The sequence below is a fragment of the Oncorhynchus kisutch genome, linkage group LG5 (genome assembly GCF_002021735.2).
Source record: "Oncorhynchus kisutch isolate 150728-3 linkage group LG5, Okis_V2, whole genome shotgun sequence".
Lineage (NCBI taxonomy): Eukaryota > Metazoa > Chordata > Actinopteri > Salmoniformes > Salmonidae > Oncorhynchus > Oncorhynchus kisutch.
This window is the reverse complement of record NC_034178.2, coordinates 76,954,836-76,981,237: the sequence shown is the minus strand read 5'-3', so window position 1 is coordinate 76,981,237 and position 26,402 is coordinate 76,954,836. Positions and strand designations below refer to the sequence as shown.

The following is a 26,402-nucleotide window of genomic DNA, read 5'->3' as shown; positions in this document are numbered from 1 at the left end:
GATGTGGTCTGTGATTATCCATCTACCAGGTCCTATAGAAGATGTGGTCTGTGATTATCCATCTACCAGGTCCTATAGAAGATGTGGTCTGTGATTATCCATCTACCAGGTCCCATAGAAGATGTGGTCTGTGATTATCCATCTACCAGGTCCCATAGAAGATGTGGTCTGTGATTATCCATCTACCAGGTCCTATAGAAGATGTGCCCTTAGTTTCTCTGTATCTCCACCTACCAGGTCCTATAGAAGATGTGGTCTGTGATTATCCATCTACCAGATCCCATAGAAGATGTGGTCTGTGATTATCCATCTACCAGGTCCTATAGAAGATGTGGTCTGTGATTATCCATCTACCAGGTCCTATAGAAGATGTGGTCTGTGATTATCCATCTACCAGGTCCTATAGAAGATGTGGTCTGTGATTATCCATCTACCAGGTCCTATAGAAGATGTGGTCTGTGATTATCCATCTACCAGGTCCTATAGAAGATGTGGTCTGTGATTATCCATCTACCAGGTCCTATAGAAGATGTGGTCTGATCTGCCCTTAGTTTCTCTGTATCTCCAACTACCAGGTCCTATAGAAGATGTGGTCTGATCTGCCCTTAGTTTCTCTGACCGGTCTGTATCTCCATCTACCAGTCCATGTGTTAGTGTTTGAGCTGTAGCTAGTTCCACTCTTTAGAGGGACCAGGACCCTTGGAATGACTACAGACATTACAACCGGAACACTTTGGCATACAAGTTTCCACGAAACTAAAGCCGACTAATATCTTCCGTTCGCTCCAACTAAGCTGTCCTCCAGAACCCATCCCATGTTATCCAGCTATAATGACACAACAGCCCCCTTAGAGCAGGACCGCATCCTAAACGGAACCATATACCCTATACGCTGTAGTGAACTACTTTTGACCAGAGTCCTCTACACCTTATAGGGGAATAGGGTAGCATTTGGGACCCCCTTCCACCAGCAGGACCCCGGGGCAGATGTGAATGCTTATGGGTGGAATGTTGTGGATATGACATAGTTGTGAGGACTGAGACGGTTGGCTGGGCCTGGGTTCTAGAAGCTTTGGGACCCCCTTCCACCAGCAGGACCCCGGGGCAGATGTGAATGCTTATGGGTGGAATGTTGTGGATATGACATAGTTGTGAGGACTGAGACGATTGGCTGGGCCTGGGTTCTAGAAGCTTTGAACAGTTCCACCACTCTAATTGTGAGTAAAACCGCAGTGTTAGTTTAGCTGATTACTATGATCGATAGTGTGTTAATCACTTTACCATTATACCACGTTTTTCTGCTGGACTTCTCAGCTTCTCAAGCTTTAATACAACAGAACCATTTGTATCTTCTTTGAAACAGCATCCAGCTTGAATTGGGTTTATTGTTCCGTTTATCCATCATTATCATGTTTACTTTGGTCCATGTGTTTTTAAAGCATGCCAAGACAGCCTTGACTCAATCTATTCTGGATTTCACCTTTGATTTTCAAATCAAACTATTATATATCTTACCCAACTATTCTGTATCTTAACTAAATTAACTACTCTATCTTACCTAAACTAACTTAACTCCTCTGTATATAACTTAACTAACTATTCTGTATCTTACCTAACTTAACTAACTATTCTGTATCTAACTTAACTAACTATTCTATATCTTACCTAACTTAACTATTCTATATCTTACCTAACTTAACTATTCTATATCTTACCTAACTTAACTATTCTATTCTGTATCTTACCTAACTTAACTAACTACTCTGTATCTAACTTAACTAACTACTCTGTATCTAACTTAACTAACTACTCTGTATCTAACTTAACTAACTACTCTGTATCTAACTTAACTAACTACTCTGTATCTAACTTAACTAACTACTCTGTATCTAACTTAACTAACTACTCTGTATCTAACTTAACTAACTACTCTGTATCTAACTTAATTATTCTTTATCCAACTAGTCTGTATCTTAACTAACTAGTCTGTATTTTCCATAACTTAACTACATTTTCTAACAACCTAATTTTGACCAAATTTTTTTTGACCAAAATTAGTGCTTAGGGTTTAATTCTTTCCGCGCTATACGGAGGGAGCTCTAGCCAAAAGACAGCAGAGACCTGAGGACTCCGTTCAACCTGGAGCTGAGTGAGGAGTGTTTGGTCTGATGCTATTTCAACCTGGAGCTGAGTGAGGAGTGTTTGGTCTGATGCTATTTCAACCTGGAGCTGAGTGAGGAGTGTTTGGTCTGATGCTATTTCAACCTGGAGCTGAGTGAGGAGTGTTTGGTCTGATGCTATTTCAACCTGGAGCTGAGTGAGGAGTGTTTGGTCTGATGCTATTTCAACCTGGAGCTGAGTGAGGAGTGTTTGGTCTGATGCTATTTCAACCTGGAGCTGAGTGAGGAGTGTTTGGTCTGATGCTATTTCAACCTGGAGCTGAGTGAGGAGTGTTTGGTCTGATGCTATTTCAACCTGGAGCTGAGTGAGGAGTGTTTGGTCTGATGCTATTTCAACCTGGAGCTGAGTGAGGAGTGTTTGGTCTGATGCTATTTCAACCTGGAGCTGAGTGAGGAGTGTTTGGTCTGATGCTATTTCAACCTGGAGCTGAGTGAGGAGTGTTTGGTCTGATGCTATTTCAACCTGGAGCTGAGTGAGGAGTGTTTGGTCTGATGCTATTTCAACCTGGAGCTGAGTGAGGAGTGTTTGGTCTGATGCTATTTCAACCTGGAGCTGAGTGAGGAGTGTTTGGTCTGATGCTATTTCAACTTGGAGCTGAGTGAGGAGTGTTTGGTCTGATGCTATTTCAACCTGGAGCTGAGTGAGGAGTGTTTGGTCTGATGCTATTTCAACCTGGAGCTGAGTGAGGAGTGTTTGGTCTGATGCTATTTCAACCTGGAGCTGAGTGAGGAGTGTTTGGTCTGATGCTATTTCAACCTGGAGCTGAGTGAGGAGTGTTTGGTCTGATGCTATTTCAACCTGGAGCTGAGTGAGGAGTGTTTGGTCTGATGCTATTTCAACCTGGAGCTGAGTGAGGAGTGTTTGGTCTGATGCTATTTCAACCTGGAGCTGAGTGAGGAGTGTTTGGTCTGATGCTATTTCAACCTGGAGCTGAGTGAGGAGTGTTTGGTCTGATGCTATTTCAACCTGGAGCTGAGTGAGGAGTGTTTGGTCTGATGCTATTTCAACCTGGAGCTGAGTGAGGAGTGTTTGGTGTGATGCTATTTCAACCTGGAGCTGAGTGAGGAGTGTTTGGTCTGATGCTATTTCAACCTGGAGCTGAGTGAGGAGTGTTTGGTCTGATGCTATTTCAACCTGGAGCTGAGTGAGGAGTGTTTGGTCTGATGCTATTTCAACCTGGAGCTGAGTGAGGAGTGTTTGGTCTGATGCTATTTCAACCTGGAGCTGAGTGAGGAGTGTTTGGTCTGATGCTATTTCAACCTGGAGCTGAGTGAGGAGTGTTTGGTCTGATGCTATTTCAACCTGGAGCTGAGTGAGGAGTGTTTGGTCTGATGCTATTTCAACCTGGAGCTGAGTGAGGAGTGTTTGGTCTGATGCTATTTCAACCTGGAGCTGAGTGAGGAGTGTTTGGTCTGATGCTATTTCAACCTGGAGCTGAGTGAGGAGTGTTTGGTCTGATGCTATTTCAACCTGGAGCTGAGTGAGGAGTGTTTGGTCTGATGCTATTTCAACCTGGAGCTGAGTGAGGAGTGTTTGGTCTGATGCTATTTCAACCTGGAGCTGAGTGAGGAGTGTTTGGTCTGATGCTATTTTGAAAGCCAAGAAGAAAAAGCTCAATATAAAGTACATTACAGTGATATATTTGACTTTATGGGTTAAGGCTCCCAGACCAGATGTGAAGGAAAAGGCCTTTGGGCCTCAGAACCCCCCTCCTGCTGTTCACTGGCATGGCACTGATTCCACCTGGCGATCTGTTCACCATCTGCCTTGGCCTGTCTCCCCCCTGTCTGGTACAGGTACCTCCACCACACTCCCCCCTCTCTGTTCACCGCCTGTCTCCCCCTGTCTGTTCACTGTTTGTCTTGGCCTGTCTCCCCCTGTCTGTTCACTGTCTGTCTTGGCCTGTCTCCCACCTCTCTGTTCACTGTCTGCCCTCTCCTGTCTCCCCCTGTATGTTCACTGTCTGTCTTGGCCTGTCTCCCACCTCTCTGTTCACCGTCTCCCCCTCTCTGTTCACCGTCTGCCTTGGCCTGTCTCCCCCTCTCTGTTCACCATCTGCCTTGGTCTGTCTCCCCATGTCTGGTACAGGTACCTCCACCACACCCACCCCTCTCTGTTCCCCATCTGCCTTGGTCTGTCTCCCCCCTGTCTGGTACAGGTACCTCCACCACACTCACACCTCTCTGTTCACTGTCTGCCTTGGCCTGTCTCCCCCCTCTCCGTTCACCATCTGCCCTGGCCTGTCTCCCCCTGTCTGCCCTCTCCTGTCTCCCCCTCTCTGTTCACCATCTGCCTTGACCTGTCTCCCCCTGTCTGCCCCTCTATGTTCACCGTCTGCCTTGGTCTGTCTCCCCCAGACTGCCCTCTCCTGTCTCCCCCTCTCTGTTCACCATCTGCCTTGACCTGTCTCCCCCTGTCTGCCCCTCTATGTTCACCGTCTGCCTTGGTCTGTCTCCCCCTGTCTCCCCCAGACTGCCCTCTCCTGTCTCCCCCTCTCTGTTCACCATCTGCCTTGGCCTGTCTCCTCCTGTCTGCCCCTATCTGTTCACCGTCTGCCTTGATCTGTCTCCCCCTCTGTTCACCGTCTGCCTTGGTCTCTCACACCCTCTCTGTTCACTGTCTCCCCCTGTCTGCCCCTATCTGTTCACTGTCTGCCTTGGCCTGTCTCCCCCCTCTCCGTCAACCGTCTGCCTTGGCCTGTATCCCCCTGTCTGGTACAGGAACCTCCACCACACTCACACCTCTCTGTTCATCGTCTGCCCTGGCCTGTTCTGTATCTGACCTAACTCAACCTGTTCTGTATCTGACCTAACTCAACCTGTTCTGTATCTGACCTAACTCAACCTGTTCTGTATCTGACCTAACTCAACCTGTTCTGTATCTGACCTAACTCAACCTGTTCTGTACCTGACCTAACTCAACCTGTTCTGTACCTGACCTAACTCAACCGGTTCTGTACCTGACCTAACTCAACCTGTTCTGTATCTGACCTAACTCAACCTGTTCTGTATCTGACCTAACTCAACCTGTTCTGTACCTGACCTAACTCAACCTGTTCTGTACCTGACCTAACTCAACCTGTTCTGTACCTGACCTAACTCAACCTGTTCTGTACCTGACCTAACTCAACCTGTTCTGTACCTGACCTAACTCAACCTGTTCTGTATCTGACCTAACTCAACCTGTTCTGTATCTGACCTAACTCAACCTGTTCTGTATCTGACCTAACTCAACCTGTTCTGTATCTGACCTAACTCAACCTGTTCTGTACCTGACCTAACTCAACCTGTTCTGTACCTGACCTAACTCAACCGGTTCTGTACCTGACCTAACTCAACCTGTTCTGTATCTGACCTAACTCAACCTGTTCTGTATCTGACCTAACTCAACCTGTTCTGTACCTGACCTAACTCAACCTGTTCTGTACCTGACCTAACTCAACCTGTTCTGTACCTGACCTAACTCAACCTGTTCTGTACCTGACCTAACTCAACCTGTTCTGTACCTGACCTAACTCAACCTGTTCTGTATCTGACCTAACTCAACCTGTTCTGTATCTGACCTAACTCAACCTGTTCTGTATCTGACCTAACTCAACCTGTTCTGTATCTGACCTAACTCAACCTGTTCTGTATCTGACCTAACTCAACCTGTTCTGTATCTGACCTAACTCAACCTGTTCTGTACCTGACCTAACTCAACCTGTTCTGTACCTGACCTAACTCAACCTGTACCTGACCTAACTCAACCTGTACCTGACCTAACTCAACCTGTACCTGACCTAACTCAACCTGTACCTGACCTAACTCAACCTGTACCTGACCTAACTCAACCTGTACCTGACCTAACTCAACCTGTACCTGACCTAACTCAACCTGTACCTGACCTAACTCAACCTGTATCTGACCTAACTCAACCTGTATCTGACCTAACTCATCCTGTTCTGTATCTGACCTAACTCAACCTGTATCTGACCTAACTCATCCTGTTCTGTATCTGACCTAACTCAACCTGTATCTGACCTAACTCATCCTGTTCTGTATCTGACCTAACTCAACCTGTACCTGACCTAACTCAACCTGTACCTGACCTAACTCAACCTGTACCTGACCTAACTCAACCTGTACCTGACCTAACTCAACCTGTACCTGACCTAACTCAACCTGTACCTGACCTAACTCAACCTGTATCTGACCTAACTCAACCTGTATCTGACCTAACTCATCCTGTTCTGTATCTGACCTAACTCAACCTGTATCTGACCTAACTCAACCTGTATCTGACCTAACTCAACCTGTATCTGACCTAACTCAACCTGTATCTGACCTAACTCAACCTGTACCTGACCTAACTCAACCTGTACCTGACCTAACTCAACCTGTACCTGACCTAACTCAACCTGTATCTGACCTAACTCAACCTGTATCTGACCTAACTCATCCTGTTCTGTATCTGACCTAACTCAACCTGTATCTGACCTAACTCAACCTGTATCTGACCTAACTCATCCTGTTCTGTATCTGACCTAACTCAACCTGTATCTGACCTAACTCAACCTGTATCTGACCTAACTCAAACTGTCCTGTATCTGACCTAACTCAACCTGTATCTGACCTAACTCAACCTGTATCTGACCTAACTCAACCTGTATCTGACCTAACTCAACCTGTCCTGTAGCGTACCTAACTCAACCTGTATCTGACCTAACTCAAACTGTCCTGTAGCGTACCTAACTCAACCTGTATCTGACCTAACTCAACCTGTATCTGACCTAACTCAACCTGTATCTGACCTAACTCAACCTGTCCTGTAGCGTACCTTATATTTCCACTTGGCTTCCGTCTGTTTCTTGTTCTGTTCTCGGATCTCAAACTCCTCCAGGTCGTTCTGCTTACAGGTCCCCGACATACTCAGGATGTTCTTAGTCGCCTGGGAAGCAGGTAACACAGACATGACATCATATTGGTGACAGGTAACTGCTGCTAACCGTGTGTATGTGACCAATACAATTTGATTTGATATGAGGTAGAGTAGGACAGGTTAGCTTGCATGGTCTCACCTTGCCCCCCACCTTACCCTTCTTGGGCTGGTCCATCTAGGCCTATAGGGGTGTGTTGGTTACAGGCCCAGTCAGGTTAAACAGGTTAATAGCTCACCTTGCCCCCCCACCTTACCCTTCTTGGGCTGGTCCATCTAGGCCTATAGGGGTGTGTTGGTTACAGGCCCAGTCAGGTTAAACAGGTTAATAGCTCACCTTGCCCCCCACCTTACCCTTCTTGGGCTGGTCCATCTAGGCCTATAGGGGTGTGTTTGTTACAGGCCCAGTCAGGTTAAACAGGTTAATAGCTCACCTTGCCCCCCACCTTACCCTTCTTGGGCTGGTCCATCTAGGCCTATAGGGGTGTGTTGGTTACAGGCCCAGTCAGGTTAAACAGGTTAATAGCTCACCTTGCCCCCCACCTTACCCTTCTTGGGCTGGTCCATCTAGGCCTATAGGGGTGTGTTTGTTACAGGCCCAGTCAGGTTAAACAGGTTAATAGCTCACCTTGCCCCCCACCTTACCCTTCTTGGGCTGGTCCATCTAGGCCTATAGGAGTGTGTTGGTTACAGGCCCAGTCAGGTTAAACAGGTTAATAGCTCACCTTGCCCCCCATCTTACCCTTCTTGGGCTGGTCCATCTAGGCCTATAGGGGTGTGTTTGTTACAGGCCCAGTCAGGTTAAACAGGTTAATAGCTCACCTTGCCCCCCACCTTACCCTTCTTGGGCTGGTCCATCTAGGCCTATAGGGGTGTGTTGGTTACAGGCCCAGTCAGGTTAAACAGGTTAATAGCTCACCTTGCCCCCCACCTTACCCTTCTTGGGCTGGTCCATCTAGGCCTATAGGGGTGTGTTTGTTACAGGCCCAGTCAGGTTAAACAGGTTAATAGCTCACCTTGCCCCCCACCTTACCCTTCTTGGGCTGGTCCATCTAGGCCTATAGGGGTGTGTTTGTTACAGGCCCAGTCAGGTTAAACAGGTTAATAGCTCACCTTGCCCCCCCACCTTACCCTTCTTGGGCTGGTCCATCTAGGCCTATAGGGGTGTGTTGGTTACAGGCCCAGTCAGGTTAAACAGGTTAATAGCTCACCTTGCCCCCCACCTTACCCTTCTTGGGCTGGTCCATCTAGGCCTATAGGGGTGTGTTTGTTACAGGCCCAGTCAGGTTAAACAGGTTAATAGCTCACCTTGCCCCCCACCTTACCCTTCTTGGGCTGGTCCATCTAGGCCTATAGGGGTGTGTTGGTTACAGGCCCAGTCAGGTTAAACAGGTTAATAGCTCACCTTGCCCCCCACCTTACCCTTCTTGGGCTGGTCCATCTAGGCCTATAGGGGTGTGTTTGTTACAGGCCCAGTCAGGTTAAACAGGTTAATAGCTCACCTTGCCCCCCACCTTACCCTTCTTGGGCTGGTCCATCTAGGCCTATAGGAGTGTGTTGGTTACAGGCCCAGTCAGGTTAAACAGGTTAATAGCTCACCTTGCCCCCCATCTTACCCTTCTTGGGCTGGTCCATCTAGGCCTATAGGGGTGTGTTTGTTACAGGCCCAGTCAGGTTAAACAGGTTAATAGCTCACCTTGCCCCCCACCTTACCCTTCTTGGGCTGGTCCATCTAGGCCTATAGGGGTGTGTTGGTTACAGGCCCAGTCAGGTTAAACAGGTTAATAGCTCACCTTGCCCCCCACCTTACCCTTCTTGGGCTGGTCCATCTAGGCCTATAGGGGTGTGTTTGTTACAGGCCCAGTCAGGTTAAACAGGTTAATAGCTCACCTTGCCCCCCACCTTACCCTTCTTGGGCTGGTCCATCTAGGCCTATAGGGGTGTGTTTGTTACAGGCCCAGTCAGGTTAAACAGGTTAATAGCTCACCTTGCCCCCCATCTTGCCTTTTTTGGGCTGGTCCATCTTGCTGAGGATGTCCTTGGCGTGAGACTCCAGAGCTGCCAGGCTGGAGGGCTTCGATGGAGGAGGTGGAGGGGGAGGGGGGACCTCCTTCTCTTTCTTTCCTTTCTTCTTCCCTCCCTCCTTCGCTTTGGGGACCTTGGGAGGTTTGGGGACCTTTGGAGGTTTTGGGGGCTTGGAGGCCTTCTTCCTGGCTGGTTTCTCCCGAGGAGGAGGGGACGGAGAGGGGTCGCTGGAGGGGGAAGCAGGGACCTCAGGCTCTAATGGGGCAGCAGGGGGTTCCTCCACTGGAGCCTTGCTACTCGAATCACTCTTAATGGCTTTGGCCGCATTCTGGACAACAACAAAACGGTCAGTTATCAAGATGTCTTTATCCGAGGACACTCACTTTACAATTTTCCCTCCTTATATTTTACACTGAACCATGACAACAGTCTGAGCTGTACGTTCATAGACCCGTTAGTAACCCAGCTCACTACAACACCCATAATGCAGCTGGGAGGTCATGTCTGTACTGTAACTATAAAGGGCTCTGCAAACAGCGTCGTATACGGTCCCAAAAATGATGCTGCATAATGTATATAGTATCACACAGAGAGCGACGCAAACAGAAAACACTCAGTGTCTAGAGTGTCTAGAGTGTAGAGTGTGTTGTGTGTAGAGGGTAGAGTGTAGAGTGTAGAGTGTAGAGTGTGTAGTGTGTAGAGTGTAGAGTGTGTTGTGTGTAGAGGGTAGAGTGTAGAGTGTGAAGTGTGTAGAGTGTAGAGTGTGTTGTGTGTAGAATGTAGACTGTGTAGTGTAGAGTGTGTAGACTGTAGAGTGTGTAGACTGTAGAGTGTGTAGACTGTGTAGAGTGTAGTGCGTAGAGTGTAGTGTGCAGAGTGTGTAGTGTAGACTGTGCAGTGTAGACTGTGTAGAGTGTAGACTGTGCAGTGTGTAGACTGTGCAGTGTGTAGACTGTGTAGTGTGTAGACTGTGTAGTGTGTAGTGTACTGTGTAGAGTGTAGAGTATGTAGTGTAGACTGTGTAGTGTAGACTGTGTAGTGTGTAGACTGCATGTGTAGACTGTGTAGAGTGTAGACTGTGCAGTGTGTAGACTGTGCAGTGTGTAGACGGTGTAGTGTGTAGACTGTGTAGTGTGTAGTGTACTGTGTAGAGTATGTAGTGTAGACTGTGTAGTGTGTAGACTGTGTAGTGTAGAATGTGTAGTGTGTAGACTATGTAGTGTGTAGAATGTGTAGTGTACTGTGTAGAGTGTAGACTGTGTAGTGTGTAGACTGTGTAGTGTGTAGACTGTGTGATGTGTAGTGTACTGTGTAGAGTGTAGAGTATGTAGTGTAGACTGTGTAGAGTGTAGACTATGTAGTGTAGACTGTACTGTAGACTGTGTAGTGTGTAGACTATGTAGTGTAGAATGTGTAGTGTGTAGACTATGTAGTGTGTAGAATGTGTAGTGTACTGTGTAGAGTGTAGACTGTGTAGTGTGTAGACTGTGTAGTGTGTAGACTGTGTAGTGTAGAATGTGTAGTGTGTAGACTATGTAGTGTGTAGAATGTGTAGTGTACTGTGTAGAGTGTAGACTGTGTAGTGTGTAGACTGTGTAGTGTGTAGACTGTGTGATGTGTAGTGTACTGTGTAGAGTGTAGAGTATGTAGTGTAGACTGTGTAGTGTGTAGAATGTGTAGTGTAGAATGTGTAGTGTGTAGACTATGTAGTGTGTAGAATGTGTAGTGTGTAGACGATGTAGTGTAGACTGTGTAGTGTGTAGACTATGTAGTGTAGACTGTGTAGTGTAGACTGTGTAGTGTGTAGACTGTGTAGTGTAGAATGTGTAGTGTGTAGACTATGTAGTGTGTAGAATGTGTAGTGTACTGTGTAGAGTGTAGACTGTGTAGTGTGTAGACTGTGTAGTGTGTAGACTGTGTAGTGTAGAATGTGTAGACTATGTAGTGTGTAGAATGTGTAGTGTACTGTGTAGAGTGTAGACTGTGTAGTGTGTAGACTGTGTAGTGTGTAGACTGTGTGATGTGTAGTGTACTGTGTAGAGTGTAGAGTATGTAGTGTAGACTGTGTAGTGTGTAGAATGTGTAGTGTAGAATGTGTAGTGTGTAGACTATGTAGTGTGTAGAAGGTGTAGTGTGTAGACGATGTAGTGTAGACTGTGTAGTGTGTAGACTATGTAGTGTAGACTGTGTAGTGTGTAGAATGTGTAGTGTGTAGACTATGTAGTGTGTAGACTGTGTAGTGTGTAGACTGTGTAGTGTGTAGACTGTGTAGTGTGTAGACTGTGTAGTGTGTAGACTGTGTGATGTGTAGACTGTGTGATGTGTAGTGTACTGTGTAGAGTGTAGAGTATGTAGTGTGTAGACTATGTAGTGTAGACTGTACTGTAGACTGTGTAGTGTGTAGACTATGTAGTGTGTAGAATGTGTAGTGTGTAGACTATGTAGTGTGTGGAATGTGTAGTGTGTAGACTGTGCAGTGTGTAGACTGTGTAGTGTGTAGACTGTGTAGTGTACTGTGTAGAGTGTAGAGTATGTAGTGTAGACTGTGTAGTGTAGACTGTGTAGAGTGTAGACTGTGTGATGTGTAGTGTACTGTGTAGAGTATGTAGTGCAGACTGTGTAGAGTGTAGACTATGTAGTGTAGACTGTACTGTAGACTGTGTAGTGTGTAGACTATGCGTGTGTAGAATGTGTAGTGTGTAGACTATGTAGTGTGTGGAATGTGTAGTGTGTAGACTGTGTAGTGTGTAGACTGTGCAGTGTGTAGACTGTGCAGTGTGTAGACTGTGTAGTGTGTAGACTGTGTAGTGTACTGTGTAGAGTGTAGAGTATGTAGTGTAGACTGTGTAGTGTAGACTGTGTAGTGTGTAGACTGTGCAGTGTGTAGACTGTGTAGTGTGTAGACTGTGTAGTGTGTAGTGTACTGTGTAGAGTGTAGAGTATGTAGTGTAGACTGTGTAGTGTAGACTGTGTAGTGTAGAATGTGTAGTGTGTAGACTATGTAGTGTGTAGAATGTGTAGTGTGTAGACTATGTAGTGTAGACTGTGTAGTGTGTAGACTATGTAGTGTAGACTGTGTAGTGTGTAGACTGTGTAGTGTGTAGAATGTGTAGTGTTTAGACTATGTAGTGTGTAGACTGTGTAGTGTGTAGACTGTGTAGTGTGTAGACTGTGTGATGTGTAAACTGTGTAGTGTGTAGACTGTGTAGTGTGTAGACTGTGTGATGTGTAGTGTACTGTGTAGAGTATAGAGTATGTAGAGTGTAGACTATGTAGTGTAGACTGTGTAGTGTAGACTGTGCAGTGTAGACTGTGTAGTGTGTAGACTGTGCAGTGTGTAGACTGTGTAGTGTGTAGACTGTGTAGTGTACTGTGTAGAGTGTAGAGTATGTAGTGTAGACTGTGTAGTGTAGACTGTGTAGAGTGTAGACTGTGTAGTGTGTAGACTGTGCAGTGTGTAGACTGTGTAGTGTGTAGACTGTGTAGTGTGTAGACTGTGTAGAGTGTAGACTGTGTAGTGTGTAGACTGTGTAGTGTGTAGACTGTGTAGAGTGTAGACTGTGTAGACTGTGTAGTGTGTAGACTGTGTAGTCTGTGTAGAGTAAAGGTGGACAAAGTTCATTATTAGAATGTGTCTTGACTAGGGATGTGCTTCTTTCCCTTTGAAAACGATTCGATAGCAATCTAGATACATGGACTGGTACCATACAGGAACCATACGTATCTAGATACATGGACTGGTACCATACGTATCTAGACACATGGACTGGTACCATACAGGAACCATACGTATCTAGATACATGGACTGGTACCATACGTATCTAGATACATGGACTGGTACCATACAGGAACCATACGTATCTAGATACATGGACTGGTACCATACAGGAACCATACGTATCTAGATACATGGACTGGTACCATACAGGAACCATACGTATCTAGACACATGGACTGGTACCATACAGGAACCATACGTATCTAGATACATGGACTGGTACCATACAGGAACCATACGTATCTAGATACATGGACTGGTACCATACGTATCTAGATACATGGACTGGTACCATACAGGAACCATACGTATCTAGATACATGGACTGGTACCATACAGGAACCATACGTATCTAGACACATGGACTGGTACCATACAGGAACCATACGTATCTAGATACATGGACTGGTACCATACAGGAACCATACGTATCTAGATACATGGACTGGTACCATACAGGAACCATACGTATCTAGATACATGGACTGGTACCATACGTATCTAGATACATGGACTGGTACCATACAGGAACCATACGTATCTAGATACATGGACTGGTACCATACGTATCTAGATACATGGACTGGTACCATACGTATCTAGATACATGGACTGGTACCATACGTATCTAGATACATGGACTGGTACCATACGTATCTAGATACATGGACTGGTACCATACGTATCTAGATACATGGACTGGTACCATACGTATCTAGATACATGGACTGGTACCATACGTATCTAGATACATGGACTGGTACCATACAGGAACCATACGTATCTAGATACATGGACTGGTACCATACGTATCTAGATACATGGACTGGTACCATACAGGAACCATACGTATCTAGATACATGGACTGGTACCATACAGGAACCATACGTATCTAGACACATGGACTGGTACCATACAGGAACCATACGTATCTAGATACATGGACTGGTACCATACAGGAACCATACGTATCTAGATACATGGACTGGTACCATACAGGAACCATACGTATCTAGATACATGGACTGGTACCATACGTATCTAGATACATGGACTGGTACCATACAGGAACCATACGTATCTAGATACATGGACTGGTACCATACGTATCTAGACACATGGACTGGTACCATACAGGAACCATACGTATCTAGATACATGGACTGGTACCATACAGGAACCATACGTATCTAGATACATGGACTGGTACCATACGTATCTAGACACATGGACTGGTACCATACAGGAACCATACGTATCTAGATACATGGACTGGTACCATACGTATCTAGATACATGGACTGGTACCATACAGGAACCATACGTATCTAGACACATGGACTGGTACCATACAGGAACCATACGTATCTAGATACATGGACTGGTACCATACAGGAACCAAACGAATCTAGATACATGGACTGGTACCATACAGGAACCATACGTATCTAGATACATGGACTGGTACCATACGTATCTAGACACATGGACTGGTACCATACAGGAACCATACGTATCTAGATACATGGACTGGTACCATATGTATCTAGACACATGGACTGGTACCATACGCATCTAGATACATGGACTGGTACCATACAGGAACCATACGTATCGAGACACATGGACTTCTCCACGTGCTTCTACACCTGCATTGCTTGCTGTTCTGGGTTTTAGGCTGGGTTTCTGTACAGCACTTTGAGATATCAGCTGATGTACGAAGGGCTATATAAATAAATTTGATTTGATTTGATTTGATTTGACTGGTACCATACAGGAACCATACGTATCTAGATACATGGACTGGTACCATACGTATCTAGATACATGGACTGGTACCATACAGGAACCCTACGTATCTAGGTACATGGACTGGTACCATACAGGAACCATACGTATCTAGATACATGGACTGGTACCATACGTATCTAGACACATGGACTGGTACCACACAGGAACCAAACGAATCTAGATACATGGACTGGTACCATACGTATCTAGACACATGGACTGGTACCATACAGGAACCATACGTATCTAGATACATGGACTGGTACCCTACGTATCTAGATACATGGACTGGTACCATACAGGAACCATACGTATCTAGATACATGGACTGGTACCATACAGGAACCCTACGTATCTAGATACATGGACTGGTACCATATGTATCTAGACACATGGACTGGTACCATACGCATCTAGATACATGGACTGGTACCATACAGGAACCATACGTATCTAGATACATGGACTGGTACCATACGTATCTAGATACATGGACTGGTACCATACATATCTAGATACATGGACTGGTACCATACAGGAACCATACGTATCTAGATACATGGACTGGTACCATACAGGAACCCTACGTATCTAGACACATGGACTGGTACCATACGTATCTAGACACATGGACTGGTACCATACAGGAACCATACGTATCTAGATACATGGACTGGTACCATACGTATCTAGACACATGGACTGGTACCATACAGGTACCATACGTATCTAGATACATGGACTGGTACCATACGTATCTAGACACATGGACTGGTACCATACAGGAACCATACGTATCTAGACACATGGACTGGTACCACACAGGAACCATACGTATCTAGATACATGGACTGGTACCATACGTATTTAGACACATGGACTGGTACCACACAGGAATGTTTTAGTGTGAAATGATTCGAAACGATTCGGTTTGATTAGAGGAACGATTCGGAGCGATTCGGTTCAATGATATAGACCACCAAGTGCTAACAGTCAGCATCTGGTTAATATGTGTGAAATGCTTGATAATATATTTGATATAAAAAGAGATACACTACATGGCCAAAAGTATGTGGACACCCCTTCAAATTAGTGGATTCGGCTATTACAGCCACACCCATTCTGACATTGGCAGTAGAATGGCCTTACTGAATATCTCAGTGACTTTCAATGAGTCACCGTCATAGGATGAAACCTTTCCAACTAGCCAGTTAGCCAAATTTCTGCCCTGCTAGAGCTTCCCCCGGTCAACTGTAAGTGCTGTTATTGTGAAGCACGTCTAGGAACAACAACGGCTCAGCCGTGAAGTGGTAGGCCACACAAGCTCCCATAACAGAACCGCTTAGTGCTGAAGCGCGTAAAATATGTCTGTCCTCAAGTGGAACACTCACTACCGAGTACTAAACTGCCTCTGGAAGCAACAGGAAATGGGTTTCCATGGCTGAGCAGCCACACACAAGACTAAGATCACTATGCGCAATGCCAAGCGTCGGCTGGAGTGATGTAAAGAGCTCTGCAATTGGACTCTGGAGCAGTGGAAAAGCATTCTCTGGAGTGATGAATCAAGCTTCACCATCTGGCAGTCCGGTGGGTTAGGCGGATTTCAGGAGAATGCTACCTGCCAACGCATAGTGCCAACTGTAAAGTTTGGTGGAAGAGGAATAATGGTCTGGGGCTGTTTTTCATGGTTCGCGCTTAGGCCCCTTAGTTCCAGTGAAGGGAAATCTTAATGCTACATTATACAATGACATTCTAGATGATTCTGTGCTTCCAACTTTGTGGCAACAGTTTGGGGAAGGCCCTTTCCAGTTTCAGAATGCACAAAGCGAGGTCCATACAAAAGTTGTTTGTCAAGATCAGTCTGAAAGAACTTGACTGGCATGCACAGAGCCCTAACCTCAACCCCATCGAGCACCTTTGGGATGAATTGGAACGCCGACTGCGAGCCAGGCCTAATCGCCTAACATCAGTGTCCGACCTCACTAATGCTCTTGTGGCTGAATGGAAGCAAGTCCCCGCAGCAATGTTCCAACATCTAGTGGAAAGCCTTCCCAGAAGAGTGGAGGCTGTTATAGCAGCAATGTTCCAACATCTAGTGGAAAGCCTTCCCAGAAGAGTGGAGACTGCTATAGCAGCAATGTTCCAACATCTAGTGGAAAGCCTTCCCAGAAGAGTGGAGGCTGTTATAGCAGCAATGTTCCAACATCTAGTGGAAAGCCTTCCCAGAAGAGTGGAGGCAGTTATAGCAGAAATGTTCCAACATCTAGTGGAAAGCCTTCCCAGAAGAGTGGAGGCTGTTATAGCAGCAATGTTCCAACATCTAGTGGAAAGCCTTCCCAGAGGAGTGGAGACTGTTATAGCAGCAATGTTCCAACATCTAGTGGAAAGCCTTCCCAGAAGAGTGGAGACTTCTATAGCAGCAATGTTCCAACATCTAGTGGAAAGCCTTCCCAGAAGAGTGGAGACTGTTATAGCAGCAATGTTCCAACATCTAGTGGAAAGCCTTCCCAGAAGAGTGGAGACTTCTATAGCAGCAATGTTCCAACATCTAGTGGAAAGCCTTCCCAGAAGAGTGGAGACTGTTATAGCAGCAATGTTCCAACATCTAGTGGAAAGCCTTCCCAGAAGAGTGGAGACTGCTATAGCAGCAATGTTCCAACATCTAGTGGAAAGCCTTCCCAGAAGAGTGGAGGCTGTTATAGCAGCAATGTTCCAACATCTAGTGGAAAGCCTTCCCAGAAGAGTGGAGACTTCTATAGCAGCAATGTTCCAACATCTAGTGGAAAGCCTTCCCAGAAGAGTGGAGACTTCTATAGCAGCAATGTTCCAACATCTAGTGGAAAGCCTTCCCAGAAGAGTGGAGACTGTTATAGCAGCAGAAGGGGGACAAACTCCATATTAATGCCCATCATTTTGGAATGAGATGTTCAATGTGCAGGTGTCCACATACGTTTTTGAGTGTATATTATCTGGGTGACCTTAATATTGACTGGCTTCAACAAGCTGCCCACTCAAGGAAAGGCTTCAAACTGTAACCAGTGCCTGCATTCTGGTTCAGGTTATCAGTCAACCTACCAAGGTAGTTACAAACAGAACAGGAATTAAATCATCAACATGCATTGATCACATCTTTCCTAATGCTGCAGAAATGTGCTGTAAAGCAGTATCCAGATCCATCGGGTGTAGTGATCACAATATAGAAGCCATATCTAGGAAAACCACCGTTCCAAAGGCTGGGCCTAATATAGTGTATAAGAGGACAGGCTGGGCCTAATATAGTGTATAAGAGGTCAGGCTGGGCCTAATATAGTGTATAAGAGGTCAGGCTGGGCCTAATATAGTGTATAAGAGGTCATACAATAAGTGATTCCTATGTTGTTGATGTAAAGAATATTTGTTGGTCTGTGGTGTGTAATGAGGAGCAACCAGACGCTCCTGGTCTGTGGTGTGTAATGAGGAGCAACCAGACGCTGCTGGTCTGTGGTGTGTAATGAGGAGCAACCAGACGCTGCTGGTCCGTGGTGTGTAATGAGGAGCAACCAGACGCTGCTGGTCTGTGGTGTGTAATGAGGAGCAACCAGACGCTGCTGGTCTGTGGTGTGTAATGAGGAGCAACCAGACGCTGCTGGTCTGTGGTGTGTAATGAGGAGCAACCAGACGCTGCTGGTCTGTGGTGTGTAATGAGGAGCAACCAGACGCTGCTGGTCCGTGGTGTGTAATGAGGAGCAACCAGACGCTGCTGGTCCGTGGTGTGTAATGAGGAGCAACCAGACGCTGCTGGTCCGTGGTGTGTAATGAGGAGCAACCAGACGCTGCTGGTCCGTGGTGTGTAATGAGGAGCAACCAGACGCTGCTGGTCTGTGGTGTGTAATGAGGAGCAACCAGACGCTCCTGGTCTGTGGTGTGTAATGAGGAGCAACCAGACGCTGCTGGTCTGTGGTGTGTAATGAGGAGCAACCAGACGCTGCTGGTCCGTGGTGTGTAAAGAGGAGCAACCAGACGCTGCTGGTCTGTGGTGTGTAATGAGGAGCAACCAGACGCTGCTGGTCTGTGGTGTGTAATGAGGAGCAACCAGACGCTGCTGGTCTGTGGTGTGTAATGAGGAGCAACCAGACGCTGCTGGTCTGTGGTGTGTAATGAGGAGCAACCAGACGCTGCTGGTCTGTGGTGTGTAATGAGGAGCAACCAGACGCTGCTGGTCCGTGGTGTGTAATGAGGAGCAACCAGACGCTGCTGGTCCGTGGTGTGTAATGAGGAGCAACCAGACGCTGCTGGTCCGTGGTGTGTAATGAGGAGCAACCAGACGCTGCTGGTCTGTGGTGTGTAATGAGGAGCAACCAGACGCTGCTGGTCTGTGGTGTGTAATGAGGAGCAACCAGATGCTGCACTGGACACATTAATGAAATGTCTTATTCCAGTTACTAATAAACATGAACCCATTAAGAAAATGACTGTAAAACCAGTTAAATCCCTGTGGATTGATGAGGAATTTAAACATGGTATGGTTGAGAAGGATGAGGCCAAAGGAACGGCGAAAAAGTCTGGCTGCACATCCGATTGGCAAACGTACTGCAAGTTGAGAAATCATGCGACTAAACTGAATTAAAAGAAGAAGAAGACTACTCTATGAATCAAAGATAAAGTAAAAAGCACCTTAAATTACATTTGGGGAAAAAAGGCAAACTAAGCTCTATGATTCATAAAATCAGATGACTCATTCATCACTGATATTGGCAACTACTTTAACATATTTTTTAATTGGCAAGATGTAGAAAATAGTAAAAATAAAGAAAACCCCTTGAATGAGTAGTTGTCCTAAAAGTTAGGGGGGTAAACTGGGCATCTACCACCCCACTATCAATAAGGGGAATGTTAGGGGGGTAAACTGGGCATCTACCACCCCACTATCAATAAGGGGAATGTTAGGGGGGTAAACTGCGCATCTACCACCCCACTATCAATAAGGGGAATGTTAGGGAGGTAAACTGGGCATCTACCACCCCACTATCAATAAGGGGAATGTTAGGGGGGTAAACTGGGCATCTACCACCCCACTATCAATAAGGGGAATGTTAGGGAGGTAAACTGGGCATCTACCACCCCACTATCAATAAGGGGAATGTTAGGGGGGTAAACTGGGCATCTACCACCCCACTATCAATAAGGGGAATGTTAGGGAGGTAGACTGGGCATCTACCACCCCACTATCAATAAGGGGAATGTTAGGGGGGTAAACTGGGCATCTACCACCCCACTATCAATAAGGGGAATGTTAGGGGGGTAAACTGGGCATCTACCACCCCACTATCAATAAGGGGAATGTTAGGGGGGTAAACTGGGCATCTACCACCCCACTATCAATAAGGGGAATGTTAGGGGGGTAAACTGGGCATCTACCACCCCACTATCAATAAGGGGAATGTTAGGGGGGTAAACTGCGCATCTACCACCCCACTATCAATAAGGGGAATGTTAGGGAGGTAAACTGGGCATCTACCACCCCACTATCAATAAGGGGAATGTTAGGGGGGTAAACTGGGCATCTACCACCCCACTATCAATAAGGGGAATGTTAGGGAGGTAAACTGGGCATCTACCACCCCACTATCAATAAGGGGAATGTTAGGGGGGTAAACTGGGCATCTACCACCCCACTATCAATAAGGGGAATGTTAGGGAGGTAGACTGGGCATCTACCACCCCACTATCAATAAGGGGAATGTTAGGGGGGTAAACTGGGCATCTACCACCCCACTATCAATAAGGGGAATGTTAGGGGGGTAAACTGGGCATCTACCACCCCACTATCAATAAGGGGAATGTTAGGGGGGTAAACTGGGCATCTACCACCCCACTATCAATAAGGGGAATGTTAGGGGGGTAAACTGGGCATCTACCACCCCACTATCAATAAGGGGAATGTTAGGGGGGTAAACTGGGCATCTACCACCCCACTATCAATAAGGGGAATGTTAGGGGGGTAAACTGGGCATCTACCACCCCACTATCAATAAGGGGAATGTTAGGGAGGTAAACTGGGCATCTACCACCCCACTATCAATAAGGGGAATGTTAGGGGGGTAAACTGGGCATCTACCACCCCACTATCAATAAGGGGAATGTTAGGGGGAGAAACTGGGATAAAAAGTGTTTGAGCTATAAATATTACTTTTTTTTAAATGTGCTGTGACAATTAATATATAGCACAACTTTGGATTTCACCCCTGTTTCACCCCTTTCACCCCTTTCTCTCCAATGGACCGTTTGGAAGTTGACTGACTCGGCGTAAGCACCTTTTTATTCCCCAGGTAGCAAAAGTGATTGCTGTCCAAGCTATGAAATTAATTAACTTTACCCTGTTTATCTAAAAAATACCATATATATATATATACTGATTGTTTAAAGCAAAATGACCCAAACTTTTTCTGATGGGCTGAACAATCAAATTCTATCTAATATTAGACCTGATCAAAAGGTTGTTTTTTTTCACCTTTACTTAACCAGGTAGGCTAGTTGATAAAGCAAGATAAAGCAAAGCAGTTCGACACAAACAACAACACAAAGTTACACATGGAGTAAAACAAACATACAGTCAATAATACAGTAGAAATATAAGTCTATATACAATGTGAGCAAATGAGGTGAGAAGGGAGGTAAGGGCAAAAAAAAGGCCATGGTGGCGAAGTAAATACAATATAGCAAGTAAAACACTGGAGTGGTAGATTTGCAGTGGAAGAATGTGCAAAGTAGAAATAAAAATAGTGGGGTGCAAAGGAGCTAAATAAATAAATAAATACAGTAGGGGAAGAGGTAGTTGTTTGGGCTAAATTATAGATGGGCTATGTACAGGTGCAGTAATCTGTGAGCTGCTCTGACAATTGGTGCTTAAAGCTAGTGAGGGAGATAAGTGTTTCCAGTTTCAGAGATTTTTGTAGTTCGTTCCAGTCATTGGCAGCAGAGAACTGGAAGGAGAGTTGGTTTTGGGGGTGACCAGAGAGATATACCTGCTGGAGCGCGTGCCACAGGTGGGTGCTGCTATGGTGACCAGTGACATATACCTGCTGGAGCGCGTGCCACAGGTGGGTGCTGCTATGGTGACCAGTGAGCTGAGATAAGGCGGGGCTTTACCTAGCAAAGACTTATAGATGACCTGGAGCCAGTAGGTTTGGCGACGAGTATGAAGCGAGGGCCAACCAACGAGAGCATACAGGTCGCAGTGGTGGGTAGTACAGTGCCTTGCGAAAGTATTCGGGCCCCTTGAACTTTGCGACCTTTTGCCACATTTCAGGCTTCAAACATAAAGATATAAAACTGTATTTTTTGTGAAGAATCAACAACAAGTGGGACACAATCATGAAGTGGAACCACATTTATTGGATATTTCAAAATTATTCAGCCCCCTTAAGTTAATACTTTGTAGCGCCACCTTTTGCTGCGATTACAGCTGTAAGTCGCTTGGGGTATGTCTCTATCAGTTTTGCACATCGAGAGACTGACATTTTTTCCCATTCCTCCTTGCAAAACAGCTCGAGCTCAGTGAGGTGGGATGGAGAGCATTTGTGAACAGCAGTTTTCAGTTCTTTCCACAGATTCTCGATTGGATCCAGGTCTGGACTTTGACTTGGCCATTCTAACACCTGGATATGTTTATTTTTGAACCTTTCCATTGTAGATTTTGCTTTATGTTTTGGATCATTGTCTTGTTGGAAGACAAATCTCCGTCCCAGTCTCAGGTCTTTTGCAGACTCCATCAGGTTTTCTTCCAGAATGGTCCTGTATTTGGCTCCATCCATCTTCCCATCAATTTTAACCATCTTCCCTGTCCCTGTTGAAGAAAAGCAGGCCCAAACCATGATGCTGCCACCACCATGTTTGACAGTGGGGATGGTGTGTTCAGGGTGATTAGCTGTGTTGCTTTTACGCCAAACATAATGTTTTGCATTGTTGCCAAAAAGTTCAATTTTGGTTTCATCTGACCAGAGCACCTTCTTCCACATGTTTGGTGTGTCTCCCAGGTGGCTTGTGGCAAACTTTAAACAACACTTTTTATGGATATCTTTAAGAAATGGCTTTCTTCTTGCCACTCTTCCATAAAGGCCAGATTTGTGCAATATACGACTGATTGTTGTCCTATGGACAGAGTCTCCCACCTCAGCTGTAGATCTCTGCAGTTCATCCAGAGTGATCATGAGCCTCTTGGCTGCATCTCTGATCAGTCTTCTCCTTGTATGAGCTGAAGTTTAGAGGGACGGCCGGGTCTTGGTAGATTTGCAGTGGTCTGATACTCCTTCCATTTCAATATTATCGCTTGCACAGTGCTCCTTGGGATGTTTAAAGCTTGGGAAATCTTTTTGTATCCAAATCCGGCTTTAAACTTCTTCACAACAGTATCTCGGACCTGCCTGGTGTGTTCCTTGTTCTTCATGATGCTCTCTGCGCTTTTAACGGACCTCTGAGACTATCACAGTGCAGGTGCATTTATACGGAGACTTGATTACACACAGGTGGATTGTATTTATCATCATTAGTCATTTAGGTTAACATTGGATCATTCAGAGATCCTCGCTGAACTTCTGGAGAGAGTTTGCTGCACTGAAAGTAAAGGGGCTGAATAATTTTGCACGCCCAATATTTCAGTTTTTGGTTTGTTAAAAAGGTTTGAAATATCCAATAAATGTGGTTCCACTTCATGATTGTGTCCCACTTGTTGTTGATTCTTCACAAAAAAATACAGTTTTATATCTTTATGTTTGAAGCCTGAAATGTGGCAAAAGGTCGCAAAGTTCAAGGGGGCCGAATACTTTCGCAAGGCACTGTATATGGGGCTTTCGTGACAAAACGGATGGCACTGTGATAGACTGCATCCAATTTGCTGAGTAGAGTGTTGGAGGATATTTTATAGATGACAACGCTGAAGTCGAGGATCTGAAGGATGGTCAGTTTTACGTGTGATGTTGGACGGGCAGGCAGGTGTGGGCAGCGATCGGTTGAAGCCAGATGAATTCCATCTAATATTAGACCTGATCAGCAGGTATATAATCAGATCTTAAACATTTGAACCCGGGACGATGCGTATCGGTGAATCATTACATCGCTAGTCTCTACAACAACAAAGGCCATTGTAAACCTGCCCAGTAGAACAGAATAGAATAGATCAGAACAGGGCAGTAGAACAGAGCAGTAGAACAGGGCAGTAGAACAGGGCAGTACACAGGGCAGCATAATAGGGCAGCAGAACAGGGCAGTAGAACAGGGCAGTAGAACAGAGCAGTAGAACAGGGCAGCATAATAGGGCAGCAGAACAGGGCAGTAGAACAGGGCAGCATAATAGGGCAGCATAATAGGGCAGTAGAACAGGGCAGTAGGACAGGGCAGTAGAACAGGGCAGCATAATAGGGCAGCATAATAGGGCAGTAGAACAGGGCAGTAGGACAGGGCAGTAGAACAGGGCAGCATAATAGGGCAGTAGAACAGGGCAGTAGGACAGGGCAGTAGAACAGGGCAGCATAATAGGGCAGTAGAACAGGGCAGTAGAACAGGGCAAGATGTCGTACCTCTGAGATCCTGATCTCCTTGGCCAGGTCCTTGATGAGCTGAGTGGGCTTCATGTTCTCTGGAAGTTCATCCTCGTGTTCTAACAGAGCCTGGAGGAACGACACGTTGACAACGCAGTTAAATATGGATTTATATTTCAGATTATACACAATATATAAGAACGTATGTGGACACCCCTTCAAATGAGTGGATTCGGCTAGTTCAGTCACACCAGTTGCTGACAGGTGTATAAAAATCGAGCACACAGCCATGTAATCTCCATAGACAAACATTGACATTAGAATGGCTTTACAGAAAAGCTCAGTGACTTTCAACTTGGCACTGTCGTAGGATGCCACCTTTCCGAATGCATAGTGTCAACTGTAAAGTTTGGTGGAGTAGGAATAATGGTCTGGGGCTGTTTTTCAAGGTTCAGGCCCCTTAGTTCCAGTGAAGGGAAATCTTAACGCTACAGCATACAATGACATTGTAGATGACTCTGTGCTTCCAACTTTGTGGCAAAGGTTTGGGGAAGGCCCTTTCCTGTTTCAACATGGCAATGCCCCCGTGCACAAAGATCGGTGTGGAAGAACTAGACTGAGCCCTGACCTCAACCCCAATGAACACCTTTGTGATGAATTAGAATGCCGACTGCGAGCCAGGTCTAATCGCCCAACATCAGTGCCCGACCTCACTAATGCTCTTGTGGCTGAATGGAAGCAAGTCCCCGCAGCAGTGTTCCAACATCTAGTGGAAAGCCTTCCCAGAAGAGTGGAGGCTGTTATAGCAGCAAACTCCATATTAATGGCCATAATTTTGGAATGAGATGTTTGACCAACAGGTGTCCACATACTTTTGGTCAAGTAGAGTAGCAGGTATTTGAAGGTATATAGTTGTAATAGATGTAAAGGAGGAAACCAAACTTGCCTGTTTCTTAGTCCAGGCCCTGAAGGCTCCGTTGATGATCTTAGCTCCATGGATCAGGTAGGCAGCTGGCTGTCTGTTGGCCTTGTGCAAACCTGAAACAAGACAGAATACTGTTAAAACACATGTTGACAGCCTCTTACAGGTCAGACAGCTCTCCCTTGGTATAGAGGTCAGACAGCTCTCCCTTGGTATAGAGGTCAGACAGCTCTCCCTTGGTATAGAGGTCAGACAGCTCTCCCTTGGTATAGAGGTCAGACAGCTCTCCCTTGGTATAGAGGTCAGACAGCTCTCCCTCGGTGAAGAGGTATTTTAACCTCAATGGGACAACCTGATGAAATAAAGGTTTAATTAATGGACTTAACGGGTTCTGTTCATTCACTTGTTTAACATTGATGGAGCTGAAGTCAGGAGCCGTACAGAGCTGTGATGTTTCATAAAAGCCTCTTTGTGCTGTCAGATAACAGCGCCCTCTAGCCTAACTGCTGTCACTATTTAACCAATCACAACACATCTACATTCAGAGCCTTGTCACCGCACATTTCATACACAGCAAGGACAATATTACTCTGTTTACCGACTCCACAACGTTGTTGAAACTGGATCCATTCTGGTTTAATAACAGAAAACAATCCCTATAACATCTGAGTAGTGCATCCTGGAACATGTTACTGCAAGCTGAAGGCCGTTTAATTCAGACTCATGCTTCTAGTTGCATGCCTCGAGCTGTCTGTCTGTCTGTCTGTCTGTCTGTCTGTCTGCGAAGGCTGCCTCGAGCTGTCTGTCTGTCTGCCTCGAGCTGTCTGTCTGCGAAGGCTGCCTCGAGCTGTCTGTCTGCGAAGGCTGCCTCGAGCTGTCTGTCTGTCTGCGAAGGCTGCCTCGAGCTGTCTGTCTGTCTGCGAAGGCTGCCTCGAGCTGTCTGTCTGCGAAGGCTGCCTTGAGCTGTCTGTCTGCGAAGGCTGCCTTGAGCTGTCTGTCTGTGAAGGCTGCCTCGAGCTGTCTAACTCGATGTGTCTGTCTGCGAAGGATGCCTCGAGCTGTCTGTCTGCGAAGGCTGCCTCGAGCTGTCTGTCTGTCTGCGAAGACTGCCTCGAGCTGTCTGTCTGTCTGCGAAGGCTGCCTCGAGCTGTCTGTCTGTCTGCGAAGGCTGCCTCGAGCTGTCTATCTCGAGCTGTCTGTCTGCAAAGGCTGCCTCGAGCTGTCTATCTCGAGCTGTTTGTCTGCGAAGGCTGCCTCGAGCTGTCTATCTC

General features: G+C 46.0%; 1 protein-coding gene across 2 annotated transcripts in view; it reads right to left on the bottom strand.

Annotated features, from left to right (window-relative positions):
• The window catches only part of LOC109884472 (lysine-specific demethylase phf2), a 158,525-nt gene that overhangs the window by 55,942 nt on the left and 76,181 nt on the right, over positions 1-26,402 (bottom strand). For both annotated transcript variants that reach the window (XM_031825871.1, XM_031825872.1), the window contains exons 10-13: positions 25,156-25,247; positions 24,249-24,338; positions 9,086-9,451; positions 7,000-7,110 (exon numbers count right to left, since the gene is read on the bottom strand). In XM_031825871.1, coding sequence (XP_031681731.1) covers positions 7,000-7,110; positions 9,086-9,451; positions 24,249-24,338; positions 25,156-25,247 — 659 coding nt within the window. The remainder of the gene's footprint in view (positions 1-6,999; positions 7,111-9,085; positions 9,452-24,248; positions 24,339-25,155; positions 25,248-26,402) is intronic.